The following is a 14,377-nucleotide window of genomic DNA, read 5'->3' as shown; positions in this document are numbered from 1 at the left end:
GATGGAGATTTTCATGTGAGCGCACATGTGCTCTCTCCTCTCTCTCTCTCTCTCTCTCTCTCTCTCTTTTCTCTTTTCTTTCTGTGTGGGATCCCTTGTTCCCATGCACCCTGTCCCTACTGTGTATCTTTCTCCTTCCTTATCTACACGCGCCTCGTCGTCCTGCTCTTTCTTTTTTTTTCTTTTCTTTTGTTTCCGTCCGTACTACGTTTATTAGCTAAGATACTTCAACTTCATACTATATACGCACCACCCGAATAAATAAACCACCATTAACTCCCATAAAAACTAGACTTTGTCGTCGTCTACTTGATTTTTTCCTAAGCTCTTCTTCTTTACTTCTCAGTTCTCACCTTAACACAATTCATAATCTTTTTTCTTTTATTTTTTTAGTCGAAAGTATAGCTAACAACGTACGCAAAAACATCGTAGAGCTATTTTAAGCTCTCTCTCTTTCTTTAAATGTCATTTTAATGTTTTTAGTGATACATATGGATTCTTAGTGTCAAGTACCAAAACACAACTTACCTAAACGTAAACCCCGGCCTTGCCCTATGACACTCACATATGCTATATGCAAAATCTTGAATCATTAATCGTTGTATATAATTAGTTATATCAAAGCCTCTAGCTAGCTCTTCTTACTAAGATAAATCTTGAAACATATAGATGATACACTTTATATATAAAAATCGCAGTTATCAAAGAGAAAATAAAGAATCCAATCTACTACAACTGACTACATGTGAGCATGATCCACTTAAGTGAGTGATGTGTCCCCACTTAAGTCTCCAAACCAGTCGACATGGCGCGTGAAATAAACTTCATGTCTCTCCTTCAAGATCCAAATCTATGTATGTAGCTATGTAAATAAAGAAGAATTGAAAAAATAATCTCCAAAATCCGAAACACGAGGATAACTTAATAATAAAATTTAAAAATAAACGAACAACTGGACCCAGCTTTGATGGCAATTAACCATTTTGCTCAACTTCTAAAAATAGAATTTATTTGATCGAGTTTCACAATTTTACATCCTTATTTTTAGACAAACCAAACCAAACCAAACCAAAATTTCGTTTATATAACCGAACCTTTCTTTCACTAATGTTCACACAACAAAATGTAACATCAAAAGCTAAAGCAGAACAAACCAAAGCCAATATAGTAGCATTGTGTCTAGTCTTAAATTAAAAACTCACACAAAAAATAAACCCAAGTAAAATCAGGTTAAACCGATCGACTAAATTTAACCACAGCCATTTTGTCCTATCATCATCCATCACTCATATATATATACAAGACACACTTACACAGTTACACACATCCACATTCCTAGCTTCTTCATTATTCTCTCTTCAAACTCATATCATTCCTCTCTCTCTCTCTCTCTTTCTCCTCCTTCAATGGAAGAAACTCTAGCCACTCCCGCCACAACCACCAGACGTTCTCTTTCACCGTCTTGCTCAGCCTCTGTGAAATCACGCGCCGGTGGTTTCGAGCGCAGAACCAAACGTAGGTTGTCAGAGACTAACGCAATCGCACGTGAAGACCAAGAAGAAGAAGAAGACGAAGTGAAGGAGAAGATTGAGGCTTTGCAGAGGATTATTCCCGGAGGCACGACGCTTGGTGTGGACGCGCTCTTCGAAGAGACAGCTGGTTACATTATGTCTCTACAATGTCAGATCAAAACCATTAAAGTCCTAACTTCCTTTCTCCAACGCTTAGATCAAGAAGACATGAAGTTCGGAGGTTGAAGATGACTATAAACGATATTGTTCTTTCTTCGTTTCCTCTATTCCGCAAAAACCAAAAAAAAAGAAGATAAACAAACTTTTATCTTTTATTTTTATTTTTTTTCTCTGTTTTTTTTTTTAATTTTTTTTTAATTATTAACATGATGAGTTTATTTAGATTTTGATATACGAGGAAAGAGATCTCAGCAATTTTTTTCTTCGAAATCTTTTTCTCTCTTTAGTAGGACTCTTGATTCTCTTGATGAGTTGTGGTTTTTTTAAGCATTTCCGTAGTTATATGAGAAGTGTTCTTCGTTAAACGAAAAATTATCATTAATGAAGGGATCATCAGTGTAGTTTATATAACTTATTTAGTTGGAGGCCATCTAGATGTACTATTAAATTGGATCACGAGGTAGCACTTGCATTTTGATATTTGACATCAATGATATCGAGAAAGTTAATACAACGTGTCCCATTTGAGCTCATTTTCACATGCTTTAATTATATAACAAAGATTTCCGAAGTCGGTCGATCAATTTATTTAAGCTTCTGAGGAAACATATATACTGGCCGATTTGAGCTAGTTCTCCCGTGGTCCAACAATAGAGAGTTCCATGTACCTCTATTGTATATAATTATATTATTCCTTGTGCATTACAAGACAATCTTTTAGTCGTGTAAGTAATCAGAGCTAGTGAGCACATTTTAAAAAAAAAAAATTTTAGTAGCACAGTTCCATATTCTAAACACATTTAAAAAAAAAAAAAATTGTACCGCTAAGAAAATAACTGTTGGATAAGATTCATCATATTTTGTGGCAAATACAGCTTGTGTAACAATATAAATCTCTTTATTCCACACATTAGCGAAAGTTAATAGTTTCGTTACCTTATTTATCCAAATTACATCACAAAAGATTCTCAAATTGTCGATTGTGATATACAAAACAGGACCAACAAAATCATTATTTTGAAAAAGCTCCCCCAGAACTTTACTTGAATCATTGATAATTAGATGAAGTTGTTATAACTTAATACAAATGTAACCATATATATCTTAAACTCTTAAGACTTACTTAAATCATTGATACGTTTATGAGTACTAGTAAGTTGTAAATCATTATTGTTAACGTCAAAATCCTCTACCAATTATAAAAAAATAAATATATTATATATAACTGGTACATGAGACTTCATAATTTATATTTTATTGATGGGAAAGCCACACGTTTTGCCTTATTAGTTATATTTTAATTGGACTTAGTATAACTGGGTCTGGCCCATAAAGGTGGCCCTTTAACAACTTTCGCGGCAATATTTTGTCAACTACACTCGAATCCCTCAACCGTCCGATTTCTCCGATAAAAAGCTAACAACCCTAACGCTGGAAAATTTGAAAAGGCACCTTCGAGAAAATTGTCTTTCCTCTCGACCAACCAAGTTTATAAATCTCCTACTGTGGAATTTGATTTCTTCCTCCTTTTTGTTATTTTGTTGATAAAAGCCATTTTTCTCTCTGTAAATGGCGGTTGAAGTTGTCAATAAAGTTGAAGGAGGCGGCGATAAGAGGAAATTAAAAGTGGAGATTGAGGAACTGGAGAAGAAGAAACAGGAACTGACATGGGATGATCGTGAATTGACAGATAAGGTTGAGAAATTACTGGGAGAGAGTGAGGAGGTTACAAGTATGTAAGTGGATACGAAGCAGAGGTTTCAGGAGATGGCGCAGTTTGAAGAAGAGAAGAAGGTTTTAGAATCTATACCGACGAGAGCTGTGGAGTTTGGGCTAGAGGTAATAAAGATTCATGAATATCTCTCATCAATGCGTTGAGAGGTGTAGATGAGACGGAGGCAGGGGTGGATTGAGAATCTGAGGAAAGTGAGTGAATCACAAATAAGGATATTGAGTTGAAGAAGGATGAGTTGTTGAAAAAGCTAAGAAAACACGAATCAGAAGATCTTGGAGCCAACTAATGGATTTAGAGCTACAAAGGATGTTGTTTGTGGTGGTGACCGAAAGAGATTCTTGGAAGGAGAATCACGATGGCCAGTGGTTGCTGCTGGTTCAGTTGGTGGGAGCGACATTGTTCATATGTTATTTAAAACGAATGTGATGCGATTTGTTTTCCATAGCATTTTTGCAGTTTTACAGTCATATTGGTGCCCAAAATTTGCCTTGGCTTTGGTTTGACTTTGTGATTTGTGATGTTTTTGGTTGTTTTTTTTTTTTTTAATCTTTTGTTGTTTCAGGTTCTTGATAGACTTTTAGGCTATGAATGCACTTTCAAATAGTTTGTAATCTTTCTGTTAACTATATTAGAAAGATAAGCATTTTGCTTATAGATTGCTTGGCAGTGCTTCATTACACAGATCCTAAAGATTGCTCGTAAACTCAGGAAACTAAACAGGGGCAACTTACTATTAGAAACCATTTTGTGTTGGTTATCAGGACAACTTGTCACAGGTCTTGTGCTTATGCTTTTAGTCATTCCTTCCTAATTCATTAGAGGTCGATTTTCCCCATACCTTAATTTTATTGATCAGCAGCCCGGAGAAGCGCAAGGAGTCCGCAACAATTCCTCCATGAAGTTGGTTGCAGCACGGGTTGCTTGGAGCACAGTAGAGGCATCTGAAAATTGTTAAGGCATCTTACTTAATCAATGAAAAGAGCTAAAGCTACATCTAATATGTTGGGTTATGGAGAACGTTATATCATTTCCCACCAATTCAGATTGCAAACCTGGTTTTCATCTTTAGGTACAGGAGATTCATCTAGATGGGTTTCATATTCTTCGACATGAGATGAAACCGGTAAGGACCCGTCAAAATAATACCTGGAAAGGCTGATATCAAGGTCTGAGTTACTTGATGAGTCTTCAGTATCATTTGAATCCGATGCTGACTCGGCTTGAAGAACTTCAGGTGAATTCAGGTTCACTAGGCCTATATCGGCAATCTCGTTGTTATCATTCAAACTGCGGAACATAATATCTGATTGTTCTGTTTCTGCAGGAGTGTCTTCTTGAAATTGAAATACCATCCCTTCAGTGTTGTTGAGATATGGGAAGTTGTTTCTCATGGCGACCTCAGGTATCAAGACATTATTACGCCTAAAAAACTTGAGAACCTTCTCTTCGTCTTCCATATCAGATTCATTGAAATCAGGATCATTGGAGGGGACTGTTTGTGAGTTAGATGGACCCGTGGAGCCTTCTTTGGTGGAGTCTACTGGATTAACCGGATCAGCAATAGTACCTCTGATTCTTTCATCTTCCTTGTCACTCCTCATCTCCTTAATTGAGTTGCTTGCTTCATCAATGGTCTTCTCCTCATCTTCACCTACCTTTTCCATTCCTCTTCTCGTATGTGTCTATGTCTCTATCTTTCGTTCTACTTCAAGCTGCTATGGTATGGAACTTTTGCTGCTTTAAAGAGGACGTCTGTTCATGGTCTCCACTAGAAGAGTACTTCAGATAAAAGTTGCAATCTCCTTGTTCAAATAACGATTACAATATCAAACATAAACTAAAACTAAACAAGGAAGATAAAGAAGAGAAAAAGTAAAATCCTATGATGGAAACTTTTGAAGAGTAGTTGAAAGTAAAAGAGGAACGGCTGATGGACTAAAGGAATAAACTTTCACACCGTTTGTTTGACTAGTTGGTTTAATATGAAAACAAGACATGAGAAACTTTAGAAACAGGATGACATAGGAGAAACACATCAGAATCAGACAAGACAACAAAACCTTATACTTCTTTTCACTATGTTTATTTTCGTTTTGACAAGAAACTGAATGAGATATGTTGTGGAAGTTAGAAATGATCTTAGTTAGAGATGGTCTTGTTGAACCGTTGGTTGAGAAGAGGTTTGAAGCCTGTACATCATTATTTGCTATCTGATGTGATGCAGTGCGTTAAGGATCCATGAACTTGTAACTTAGGAAAAGCATTTATACATAAACATGGTACTTGTGCTACTTACACTGAAGTGCAAAGAAAACATTCAATCTCATTCGTTTCTTTTCTAGTCAATACAAGTCTAGAACTTGTGGTGGTGGACTTTGAATATTGCATACATACAGACTACAACATACCCATGTCTCTATTCTATGACTCCTTGGGAGAAATTTTGATTGGCATTCCAAGGGATGGAAATGGGAGAGGGTCCATGATGATTGTCTCCTCTGGGTAAACTAAGGACCAATCATAATGGGTAACGACGAAATGCAAGAAAACGAGAATGCTAATTTTTGCTAGTTGGTGACCTGCACAAAGCCTTGGTCCACCTCCAAATGGAAGATATGTATATGCCTGTATTGGCTTATCAAACCTTGTTGGATCAAAACTCACTGGATCTTGAAATATTTCAGGATTATAATGAGTTCCATAAGTTGTCCAAAGTATCTGCATTCAAAAAAAGATTCAGAGGTTTCTTTATTAGCATTTCTTGAAAGAAACAGAGTGTTGATTAGAAATTGAAGAATCTAGAGAGATGGATGTGTTATACCTTCCACCCTTTAGGGATTGTGAATCCTCCATACTCAATATCTGCTACTGCTTTTCTAAAGGAACCGAAGATTGGAGGGGATAGTCGCATTGTTTCGCGAACAACTTGCCAACTATACTTCATCTTTTTCACATCTTCCACTGTAAGACGTTCTCCTCCTTTGTTTGCTTTTATCCGAACATGTTCTGAGATGAGCCAAGAGAAATTTAGAGTTGACTATATTATGTTTGCTGATAGGAAAAAAAATGTTCAGAGATTCATTTGATTGTTACCTTGTAGGAGAGTGTCACGGCAAGTTGGGTGCTGAGCTAACATCCTGAAAGTCATGGCCATGGCGTAAGAGGTTGTGTCATGAGCTGCAAACACTAACAAAACCATATTATCTACAACCTCTTCTTCGGTTATCACACCTTTGATCAACTCTTCTATTAGCCTCGAGAAAAGTGTTGTGTTTGGCTTCTCAGCATCTTCTTCCATTTCTCTTCTCTTCTCCCTAACCTTCCCAACAAGAAATGTCTCTATCTCTACCCTTGCCTTCTTCGCTCTACCAAACTTAGAACAAGGAAACTCAACAGGCATAGCGAACACTCCTTCTAAAACCCTCTCAAAGATCTCTAACATCCCAAGCTCCACTTTAATCCCATACAAACACTCAAAGACTACAGTGAAAGTAAGTGCTTTTGCCGAACGGTAGAGGCTAATCTCTTCCTTGCCTTGCCATTCAGTTTCAAGATGAAACTTAACGGTGTCACAGAGCTTAGGTACAATGGACTCCAACCCGTTGTAGCTAAGGCTATTAGCTACAATCCCTCTAAGGACTCGATGCTTCTCGCCTTGCTTAGCCATGATGCAGTTCCTGCCCATTAGCTGAACAGACGATGAAGGCCACGAGCTCACCACCAAGCTAAACTCATTTGACAATATTAGTCTATTGGCTTCAGCTCCGTTGACTACTATTGTTGGTGATCCCATGATTTTTGTCTTGAAGATGTTCCCATGTTTGACGATCCTTGGACTTACGAAATCCTCAAACAATCTGTTGCTTTTTTGAGCTTTGTAGAAGTCCATTGTTTCACCAACCCATGGAAGTCCCATTTCTCCAGGAGGTAGCTTCTTCTTCTTCTGAATCTTCTTTGATACGAACCGGTGATGTTTCTTGCGGAAGAAGAAAAGTGTGCTGGAGATTGTTGCAGCTATGCATAAGAAGACCCATGAGAGAAGGACGTTTGGTTCTAGGACCATTTTTGTTCTGTTTGTTTACTTAACCAATCTGTTAATAATCAAGTTCTGCATAATATCGGATTATGAGGTTGATGAGTATTTATAACTTATAAGAAGAGATTTTTGTGAAATGTTAAGGTCGAACCAAGTGGGATTATCGTAATTACTTTTAAAAAAAAATTTCATCCTTGTTTTGTTCTGACACATGATTGATCTTCAAGATACAGTTCCTTTAGAGCTCAGGCTACAATATCTTAGTATTTTCTTTTGCAGTAGACGGTGATACTAAACATGTTACGCAGATGCAGCATACACATGTATTATGGCGATTACTAAAATTAAAAATATGGATAATAAATAACACATTTCCTTATACGGAAATCACTAAAATAACAAATAGAAATGGTTTGGTTCGTAGTATCATCTAGTGTACATCTTCCCTGTAGTATTTTCTTACTTAAAAACATACATTTTTAGGAATTAAAATACGTACGTATCCTCATAAGAAAACTTAGGATGAGAAAAATGTTAAAACGGCTATAATTGAAAGAAAAAAAAAAAAAATACAGTATAGTAGCTTAGGTTTATTGGTACATGTCTCTTGTATCTCCAAAAAAATATAGTATACTAATTATTTGAGTTTGTATATTTATATACATTGATACATACCGATTTGAATGGCAATATATGGATTAGTTAAATGTCTAATTTTTAAATAACCAATAAAACTTTATACCTCCTATGTTGACTTCGGATTTTTATTTGTTTTGTTCCTTTGGTGGAATTTGGGTAAGAGAGAGACAAGTGCATGTGCTTGGAAATTGGAATATGCTATAACCAAGATTGTAAATGAATGTATCACATATGAATCTGATCCCCATAATCTCCCTCTTAAATAATTTCGTCATAATTTATATCCTTTTTTCTTCATAATAAGTATATATATAACTCTAAATGTAGACACACACTTGCTGACGAAATTTTCATTATATATAAAAATTTGGGAAGTAATAATCATACGCGAATCCCTAAAGATCTGCTATGGCCGGCTGCTTCTGTTATGTCGAAGTTACGTTGCAATCTGCGTTTAAGAGATTGGTGTGTAGTAGTTTACGTTCATTTTAATTAATTAATTATCACTTAAATAAACTAATCGATCTTACGGCGTATAGACTTCCTAATAATCGCATAGCATAATATTTAGTCCTTTGTATACTTTTTGGAATTCATCTTTACCTATCAACCTTGATTGTGTTTATTGATTCTTGAAATTTAGACAGTTCGTTTTTTATGGTTTTGTTCATGCACCTAAGATAAAATTTTCTATTTTTTCTCGCCAGAGGCAAATGCATTACTTGCCTATGAAGAAACTGTCAACCAGCGTCAAAGTTTGAAGAGCTTAGAAGGAAGCTTGGAGTAACGTCTTATCAGATATATAAATGTTGAAGTATACTCATATCTCGTGGTTGTCACATTTACATAAGTTAGTTACTTGATCCAAGAGATACAAGTATGAAGAGACACAACTCTTTGTGTTGTTGTGTCTATTAGTTTTCTATTTAAACCCATTGTAACGTCATGTAAAATAACAAATTTCAGTTTAATAAAAATTTAGTTTCACTCTTGTCTTCTTCACAAGAGAAGAGACAAAAGTCTCTTACTCTGTTTTTTCTTCTTCTCTCTCAAATATTCCAACATGGTATCAGAGCTTTATTGGTCTTAGGGCCTGTACAAGCAAAACAAAAATAAGAAGAAATCCGCTGCAAGTAAAAGAGAGTTAATTTGCAACACAAAATAAAAAAGAGATTAGTTGTTTAATTAAAATATTAAGTTATGGCAGTTTTTTTGTATCAACCAAGCTATGAGCATCTTTAAATATAGTTTCACTTGGAAACTATCAACATTATTATGACGATGATGATGATGTTGACATTGACAACAACAATTATACAAACGTATGAATATGATGGTCGTCAATCATCATCAACAGTATTGTTGTATATATGATCGGTTTGCGAACCCTCTATTATATACAAATTAATATTCACAATTAGGAACGTTTTACTCGAAAATATACAAAGTATAACTTTAGCATATACATAGGGACGCACATAGTTTTGTATGTATAGACATAAGACATGTTTTAGTGTACATTTCATAGATTAAGACATTGATACTTTCACTGGTCGGGGCAATTAATTAGTGCGTCTGGTAGGTCGGATATCGCCTTGAACGCTAAAGATCGAAAAAAGACAACTTGGTCAGTATGTGTTGCCCTAGTTTTGGAGTAATTTATTTTGTACCGTTCTAGCCATTAGTGGAAACCACCTAACTCTTTACGCAGAGCCGTCCCTGACCTTCGTAAGGCTACAAGCTAACCCAAAAAAAGTGGGCATGATATGTAGTCTTTGGGGTTCGAACCTGAGAACTCAGCATATATATCAACACTAAACCGCTGAGTTAAGGAGAATTTTACAAAAAAAAGGTCGAAAAATTTATTTAATATAACGGGCCGCAAGCCAGTGCTTGGCTTGCTTGGCCTCTTCAACGGCTCTGTCTTTACGTCAAATGTTCCTTACTGTTGCACACATTTGATCACCGCATTAATGAATCACATCGACCATACGATGCTACTTCGTTCGCACCAACTTCAACGTTTCTAAAATTTTATGGATTTGTGAAATATTGGGGATATTCATTTAAACGAGACATGGAATTCGTATTATTGCTTTGACCTATCTATAAATCGATACATACACATTACAAGTCTCTTAAGACAAATACAATAAGAGAAAGAAGAAAAAAAGAAGAGAAATATGAAAATTATTCGGTATTTGTCCTAATAATGAAAGGAATCATATCTACTAATATACTAGCCAAAGGCATCTCTGACTCCAAGTGTCAACAGATTTGAATTGATAGACCAATAACTAACATACTTTGAAAGGCCAAGTCTTGACTCTTCTTCACTCTTGTATTACTCTCAAAACCGGTAGATGAAGATGAGAGTTTATTTCTCTCTTCAAAAGTATACCGTAACATGAGTTGTATGAATATATAATCACGTGGTGTCTAGTGTCTACATAGGTTATAAGGACATTAAATCAGACATTCGTATTAACAAAATTGATTTTAAGTTTGTAAACCCCTAATGGCCCAAACCAATCGGTTGGGAGCTACAATAGTGTGTCGGAATCCTACAAAAGGCTAAAAACTGACTCGGACCAGCTTTGGTCATATGGTTAGCGCAATAGCTGGCAGGTTCAACTAATTCGTAATTGATTACATGTTCAGATGATTTGGCGATTTTTTGAACTGGAATGGTGAAAAAAATAGTGGTTGAGTATTTTTTTATTAGTAGTTTATTTGTTTTAAAATAGAGAAATACATCTATTAAGAAAAAGTCATAATTCCAAAAAAAAATAAACGTCAATACCATGTGAGCAAATTATTAGACATGATTATTGAAGGAGAAATAAATATTTCAAATTACATTGGTATAAAGAAAATGGAGAAGCCAGATCTAGGAGCAGCTCCACAGAAGAGACACAGTAGTAGGATAAGTGAAAGAGTGTTTCATTGTTTTGTGATGCATCGGAGCTGGTTAAGATTTCAGACCCACCAAAAATCTACCGACAATGTTACATTTATTCATCTCATCTTTATATAAAAGAAAAAAAAAACTGTAATCAAAAGTTTTCATCTTTTTATTTTATTTTACTTTGGTAGGTCCTCTTCTACCCTTGCATCTCCACGTGCTACACAAGTGTCAAGTGGCATTGCTGTATGTATTATTTACCACTCTCTTATTGTTTGTTACTCAAACCTTAAATGTCACTTGAATGCAAAACTATATACTTAGGTGAAAACCAAAGCCATGGATAAACCCAAAATTTATGCTAATTAAAACCTGAAAAAGAAAAAACACTCTCTATTACCAATGATTTTGATCCAATCTTGTTTTTTGCTTTCCATAAAACGAAGTCGAGAAGAGAGAGACCTTAATCGTAATAAATGCAGCTTGACTTCTGTTTTAACGTCAAGTAAACCACTAATTTAGTATCTCCTTAGCTAATCTTAGAGCAGCACAAAACTAAAGGGTCTACATTAGTCTACCTAGATTCTTGATTTGAGTCTTGATGGCCACTTTGCTTCTTATGTCTCTTTAGTCCTAACAGTGGAAACTTACTTGGACTAATTAGCTTTCACATAATCTCACAGCTAGCTTTGCATTTTAGATGCAAACATGTCCTGCAATAAACATATAAGCAATGTACTGAGTCATTGATTGAAACGTGAATAGTAATACGGATTGAGAGATGAATCATTTCATATGGGAGACAGCTTTCTCATACGCGTCCATGCCTTTCCATGAAAGATTAATTTAACTACTCTATTCATTTTTTTTTTCTTGTAGCAGAATTCCAAGTGTTATTGCAATCACCAAGGGTATTAAATGGGATAGTGTAAATGCACCTGCAACACATCAACTAACCACACACTCCTCCACCTGTTTGTATTTACTTCAAAAACTTTTCAAAAACCCTTTGCTTCCTTCCTTCCCTCTATTTATAAACCGTAGTATCCGTTTTTTACTCTTATCACCAAGGACCACACAACATCTGCAAAACACTTCTCTTTCAGTGAGTTTAGAAATGAGAGGGATGAAGAGTTTCTCCGTTTGGGCTCTCTTTGCTGCTTTACTTTCACAGCAGCTCTTTGCTTCTGTTGCTTCCATAAGGTTCGAGGATGCGAAGACATACTACTCTCCTCCTGACCCACATGCAGGAACTCCTCCCACTGGTAAGACAAAACACATGTAACTTCTTTAGTCATTTGATGTAACAAGAATCTTGAGTACCAAGCATTAACTTTTTCACTTAACTCATGCAGTCTCACATGGAACTCCTCCAGCACACGGTGGAAGCTACACTCCAACTCCTTCCACTCCATCATACACGCCTCCTTCTAACTGTGGAAGTCCACCTTACGACCCTACTCCTTCTACTCCATCTCACCCAAGTCCATCTCACCCTTCAACTCCATCTCACCCATCAACTCCATCTCATCCTTCAACTCCATCACACGCCCCTCCTTGCAACTGTGGAACACCACCTCACGATCCTTCAACGCCTTCACACCCTTCAACGCCTTCACACCCTTCCACGCCTTCACACCCAACGCCTTCAAATCCCCCTTCTGGTGGATATTACTCATCTCCTCCCCCAAGTACTCCGGTCGTTGTGACTCCACCAACACCCATTGTTGACCCAGGCACACCCATCATTGGAGGAAGCCCACCAACTCCCATTATCGATCCAGGCACTCCTGGAACTCCTTTCCTTCCTGCTCCATTCCCACCAATCACTGGAACATGCGAGTAAGTGACAAATATTGATCTCTCTAACGCAAACATCATCGTAAGACAACAATTATCACACTTCATGAGTGTTTTGTTTATGTTCTGTGTGTAGTTACTGGAGAAACCACCCTACATTAATATGGGGCTTGCTTGGCTGGTGGGGAACTGTTGGAGGAGCTTTTGGTACAGTCAGTACCTCCAGCAGCATTCCAGGGTTTGATCCTCACATGAACCTTCTTCAGGCACTTTCCAACAGCCGCACTGATGCCATTGGTGCTCTCTACCGTGAAGGCACAGCGTCTTGGTTAAACTCCATGGTCAACACTAGGTTCCCTTTCACAACCCCTCAAGTCAGAGACCACTTCGTTGCAGGGCTTTCCTCAAACAAGGCAGCCACAAAGCAGGCCCATACCTTCAAGCTTGCTAATGAAGGTCGTCTAAAGCCCAGAAACTGAAATTAAGAGAGTTTCATTTCTCAGTTTGTTTGTTGGTTTATATCAAAAAGCAATCTTAATTATTTATCTTATCATGTGTGCGCTCAGTAGAGAGTTTTCAAGTGTCCTATAGACTCTAGTAATATTTGCGATGGATACTATCTCTTTTTTATATCTAATGTTGCTGTTTCAAAATATTTCTTGATCTTAAATAATATTTAGTAGCTCCCCTGTTTCTCAATCTGTTCAAGAACGTCCAGAGAAATGAAATGCAATCAAATTGAAACTAGTACAGAAACTTTAATCCGAACAAGAAACAGTAAATAGGATCATAAGACATCAACAATATTAAAAGAGACTGGAACAAAAGACAAACATAATTTAATGTATAGACCAAGGTACAGAGAAGTCAAAGTCCAAATATAGCTTGACATGCCTTGTAGACCAACACAATGTCATAACTGCTCCATTAAATTGTCCATGAGCATTTGTAAAATCAGGCTTAAGTGATGTGTCACCAACGGGAAACAACTGGATTAAATCTAGAAACGACAAGTCCATGAGAGAGAGAGAGGGAGAAGGAGCAAACGTTTAAATATATAGCATTAAAGAAGGAGGCAGTACATATCAGAAGTGTGGTGTGGTGTGGTGTTAGTGTAATAAACTCTGAGGAGTAAATATTGCAAGATGGTCTCCATGCATTCAAGTTTAAAACCCCAAGTTCTACCCACCAATGACTAATATCTTTAATGACTCTCTCTATTTTTATGTCTGGTATTTGCATTAATGCATGATATTAAGTTGGTGTCATGTTTTTGGAAACACAGCATCTTTGGAGGTTGAGAGATATCTCTATCCAAGTTTATCTTTACCCAAGGATTGTTCAATTTCTGAGTGTATTAAAAAAATCAGTCTGGTTGCATTAGCCAACTACTAGTGAGAATCAAATTGTTTGTGAAATATATCTAGATTCATGAACTGATGATAGCTACTCAGATCATATGCAATTAATTCCAACTTCAAACAAAACAAAATGTTCAGTCGTAGCTCTTCTTGAACAGAAGTAACCAAACTTTGATCCAATGAATCTATTTTACCATGGAGAGTTTTACA

General features: G+C 36.5%; 4 protein-coding genes across 4 annotated transcripts; 2 read left to right on the top strand and 2 right to left on the bottom strand.

Moving 5' to 3' along the window:
* The first annotated feature begins 1,336 nt into the window (after nucleotides 1–1,336).
* LOC17888156 (transcription factor PAR1) lies at nucleotides 1,337–1,954 on the top strand. Its single transcript, XM_006295198.2, has one exon. It carries the CDS (start codon nucleotides 1,407–1,409, stop codon nucleotides 1,755–1,757), a length of 351 nt encoding a protein of 116 aa, XP_006295260.1. The 5' UTR covers nucleotides 1,337–1,406; the 3' UTR covers nucleotides 1,758–1,954.
* A 2,073-nt stretch (nucleotides 1,955–4,027) lies between these two features.
* Nucleotides 4,028–5,253, bottom strand: LOC17887648. Its single transcript, XM_006296104.2, has 2 exons — nucleotides 4,479–5,253; nucleotides 4,028–4,367 (listed from the first exon to the last, which is right to left on the bottom strand). The coding sequence occupies exons 1-2, from the start codon at nucleotides 5,088–5,090 to the stop codon at nucleotides 4,272–4,274; spliced, it is 708 nt and encodes a 235-aa protein (XP_006296166.1). The 5' UTR covers nucleotides 5,091–5,253; the 3' UTR covers nucleotides 4,028–4,271.
* A 406-nt stretch (nucleotides 5,254–5,659) lies between these two features.
* On the bottom strand, nucleotides 5,660–7,489 carry LOC17889085 (taxadiene 5-alpha hydroxylase). Its single transcript, XM_006295372.2, has 3 exons — nucleotides 6,520–7,489; nucleotides 6,248–6,432; nucleotides 5,660–6,144 (listed from the first exon to the last, which is right to left on the bottom strand). Exons 1-3 carry the CDS (start codon nucleotides 7,487–7,489, stop codon nucleotides 5,848–5,850), a joined length of 1,452 nt encoding a protein of 483 aa, XP_006295434.1. The 3' UTR covers nucleotides 5,660–5,847.
* Nucleotides 7,490–12,057: 4,568 nt separating this feature from the next.
* Nucleotides 12,058–13,505, top strand: LOC17889825 (protodermal factor 1). The gene is made up of 3 exons (XM_006294472.2): nucleotides 12,058–12,271; nucleotides 12,362–12,848; nucleotides 12,943–13,505. The coding sequence occupies exons 1-3, from the start codon at nucleotides 12,124–12,126 to the stop codon at nucleotides 13,283–13,285; spliced, it is 978 nt and encodes a 325-aa protein (XP_006294534.2). The 5' UTR covers nucleotides 12,058–12,123; the 3' UTR covers nucleotides 13,286–13,505.
* Nucleotides 13,506–14,377: the final 872 nt, after the last annotated feature.

Source organism: Capsella rubella, unplaced genomic scaffold (assembly GCF_000375325.1).
Source record: "Capsella rubella cultivar Monte Gargano unplaced genomic scaffold, Caprub1_0 scaffold_4, whole genome shotgun sequence".
NCBI lineage: Eukaryota > Viridiplantae > Streptophyta > Magnoliopsida > Brassicales > Brassicaceae > Capsella > Capsella rubella.
Note: the sequence above shows the minus strand (reverse complement) of the source record. Positions and strands in the feature narration are given on the sequence as shown.

What these genes read in the sequence shown, in the direction of transcription:
- LOC17888156 (XM_006295198.2), top strand. Translation starts at nt 1,407, where the DNA reads ATGGAAGAAACTCTAGCCACTCCCGCCACAACCACCAGACGTTCTCTT.
- LOC17887648 (XM_006296104.2), bottom strand. Translation starts at nt 5,090, where the DNA reads ATGGAAAAGGTAGGTGAAGATGAGGAGAAGACCATTGATGAAGCAAGC. An exon ending in TACCTAAAGATGAAAACCAG is followed by an intron (nt 4,368 to 4,478) that starts GTTTGCAATCTG and finishes AACAATTTTCAG; the next exon opens with ATGCCTCTACTGTGCTCCAA.
- LOC17889085 (XM_006295372.2), bottom strand. Translation starts at nt 7,489, where the DNA reads ATGGTCCTAGAACCAAACGTCCTTCTCTCATGGGTCTTCTTATGCATA. An exon ending in CCGTGACACTCTCCTACAAG is followed by an intron (nt 6,433 to 6,519) that starts GTAACAATCAAA and finishes GGCTCATCTCAG; the next exon opens with AACATGTTCGGATAAAAGCA. An exon ending in CAATCCCTAAAGGGTGGAAG is followed by an intron (nt 6,145 to 6,247) that starts GTATAACACATC and finishes TTTTGAATGCAG; the next exon opens with ATACTTTGGACAACTTATGG.
- LOC17889825 (XM_006294472.2), top strand. Translation starts at nt 12,124, where the DNA reads ATGAGAGGGATGAAGAGTTTCTCCGTTTGGGCTCTCTTTGCTGCTTTA. An exon ending in TGCAGGAACTCCTCCCACTG is followed by an intron (nt 12,272 to 12,361) that starts GTAAGACAAAAC and finishes TAACTCATGCAG; the next exon opens with TCTCACATGGAACTCCTCCA. An exon ending in CCAATCACTGGAACATGCGA is followed by an intron (nt 12,849 to 12,942) that starts GTAAGTGACAAA and finishes TTCTGTGTGTAG; the next exon opens with TTACTGGAGAAACCACCCTA.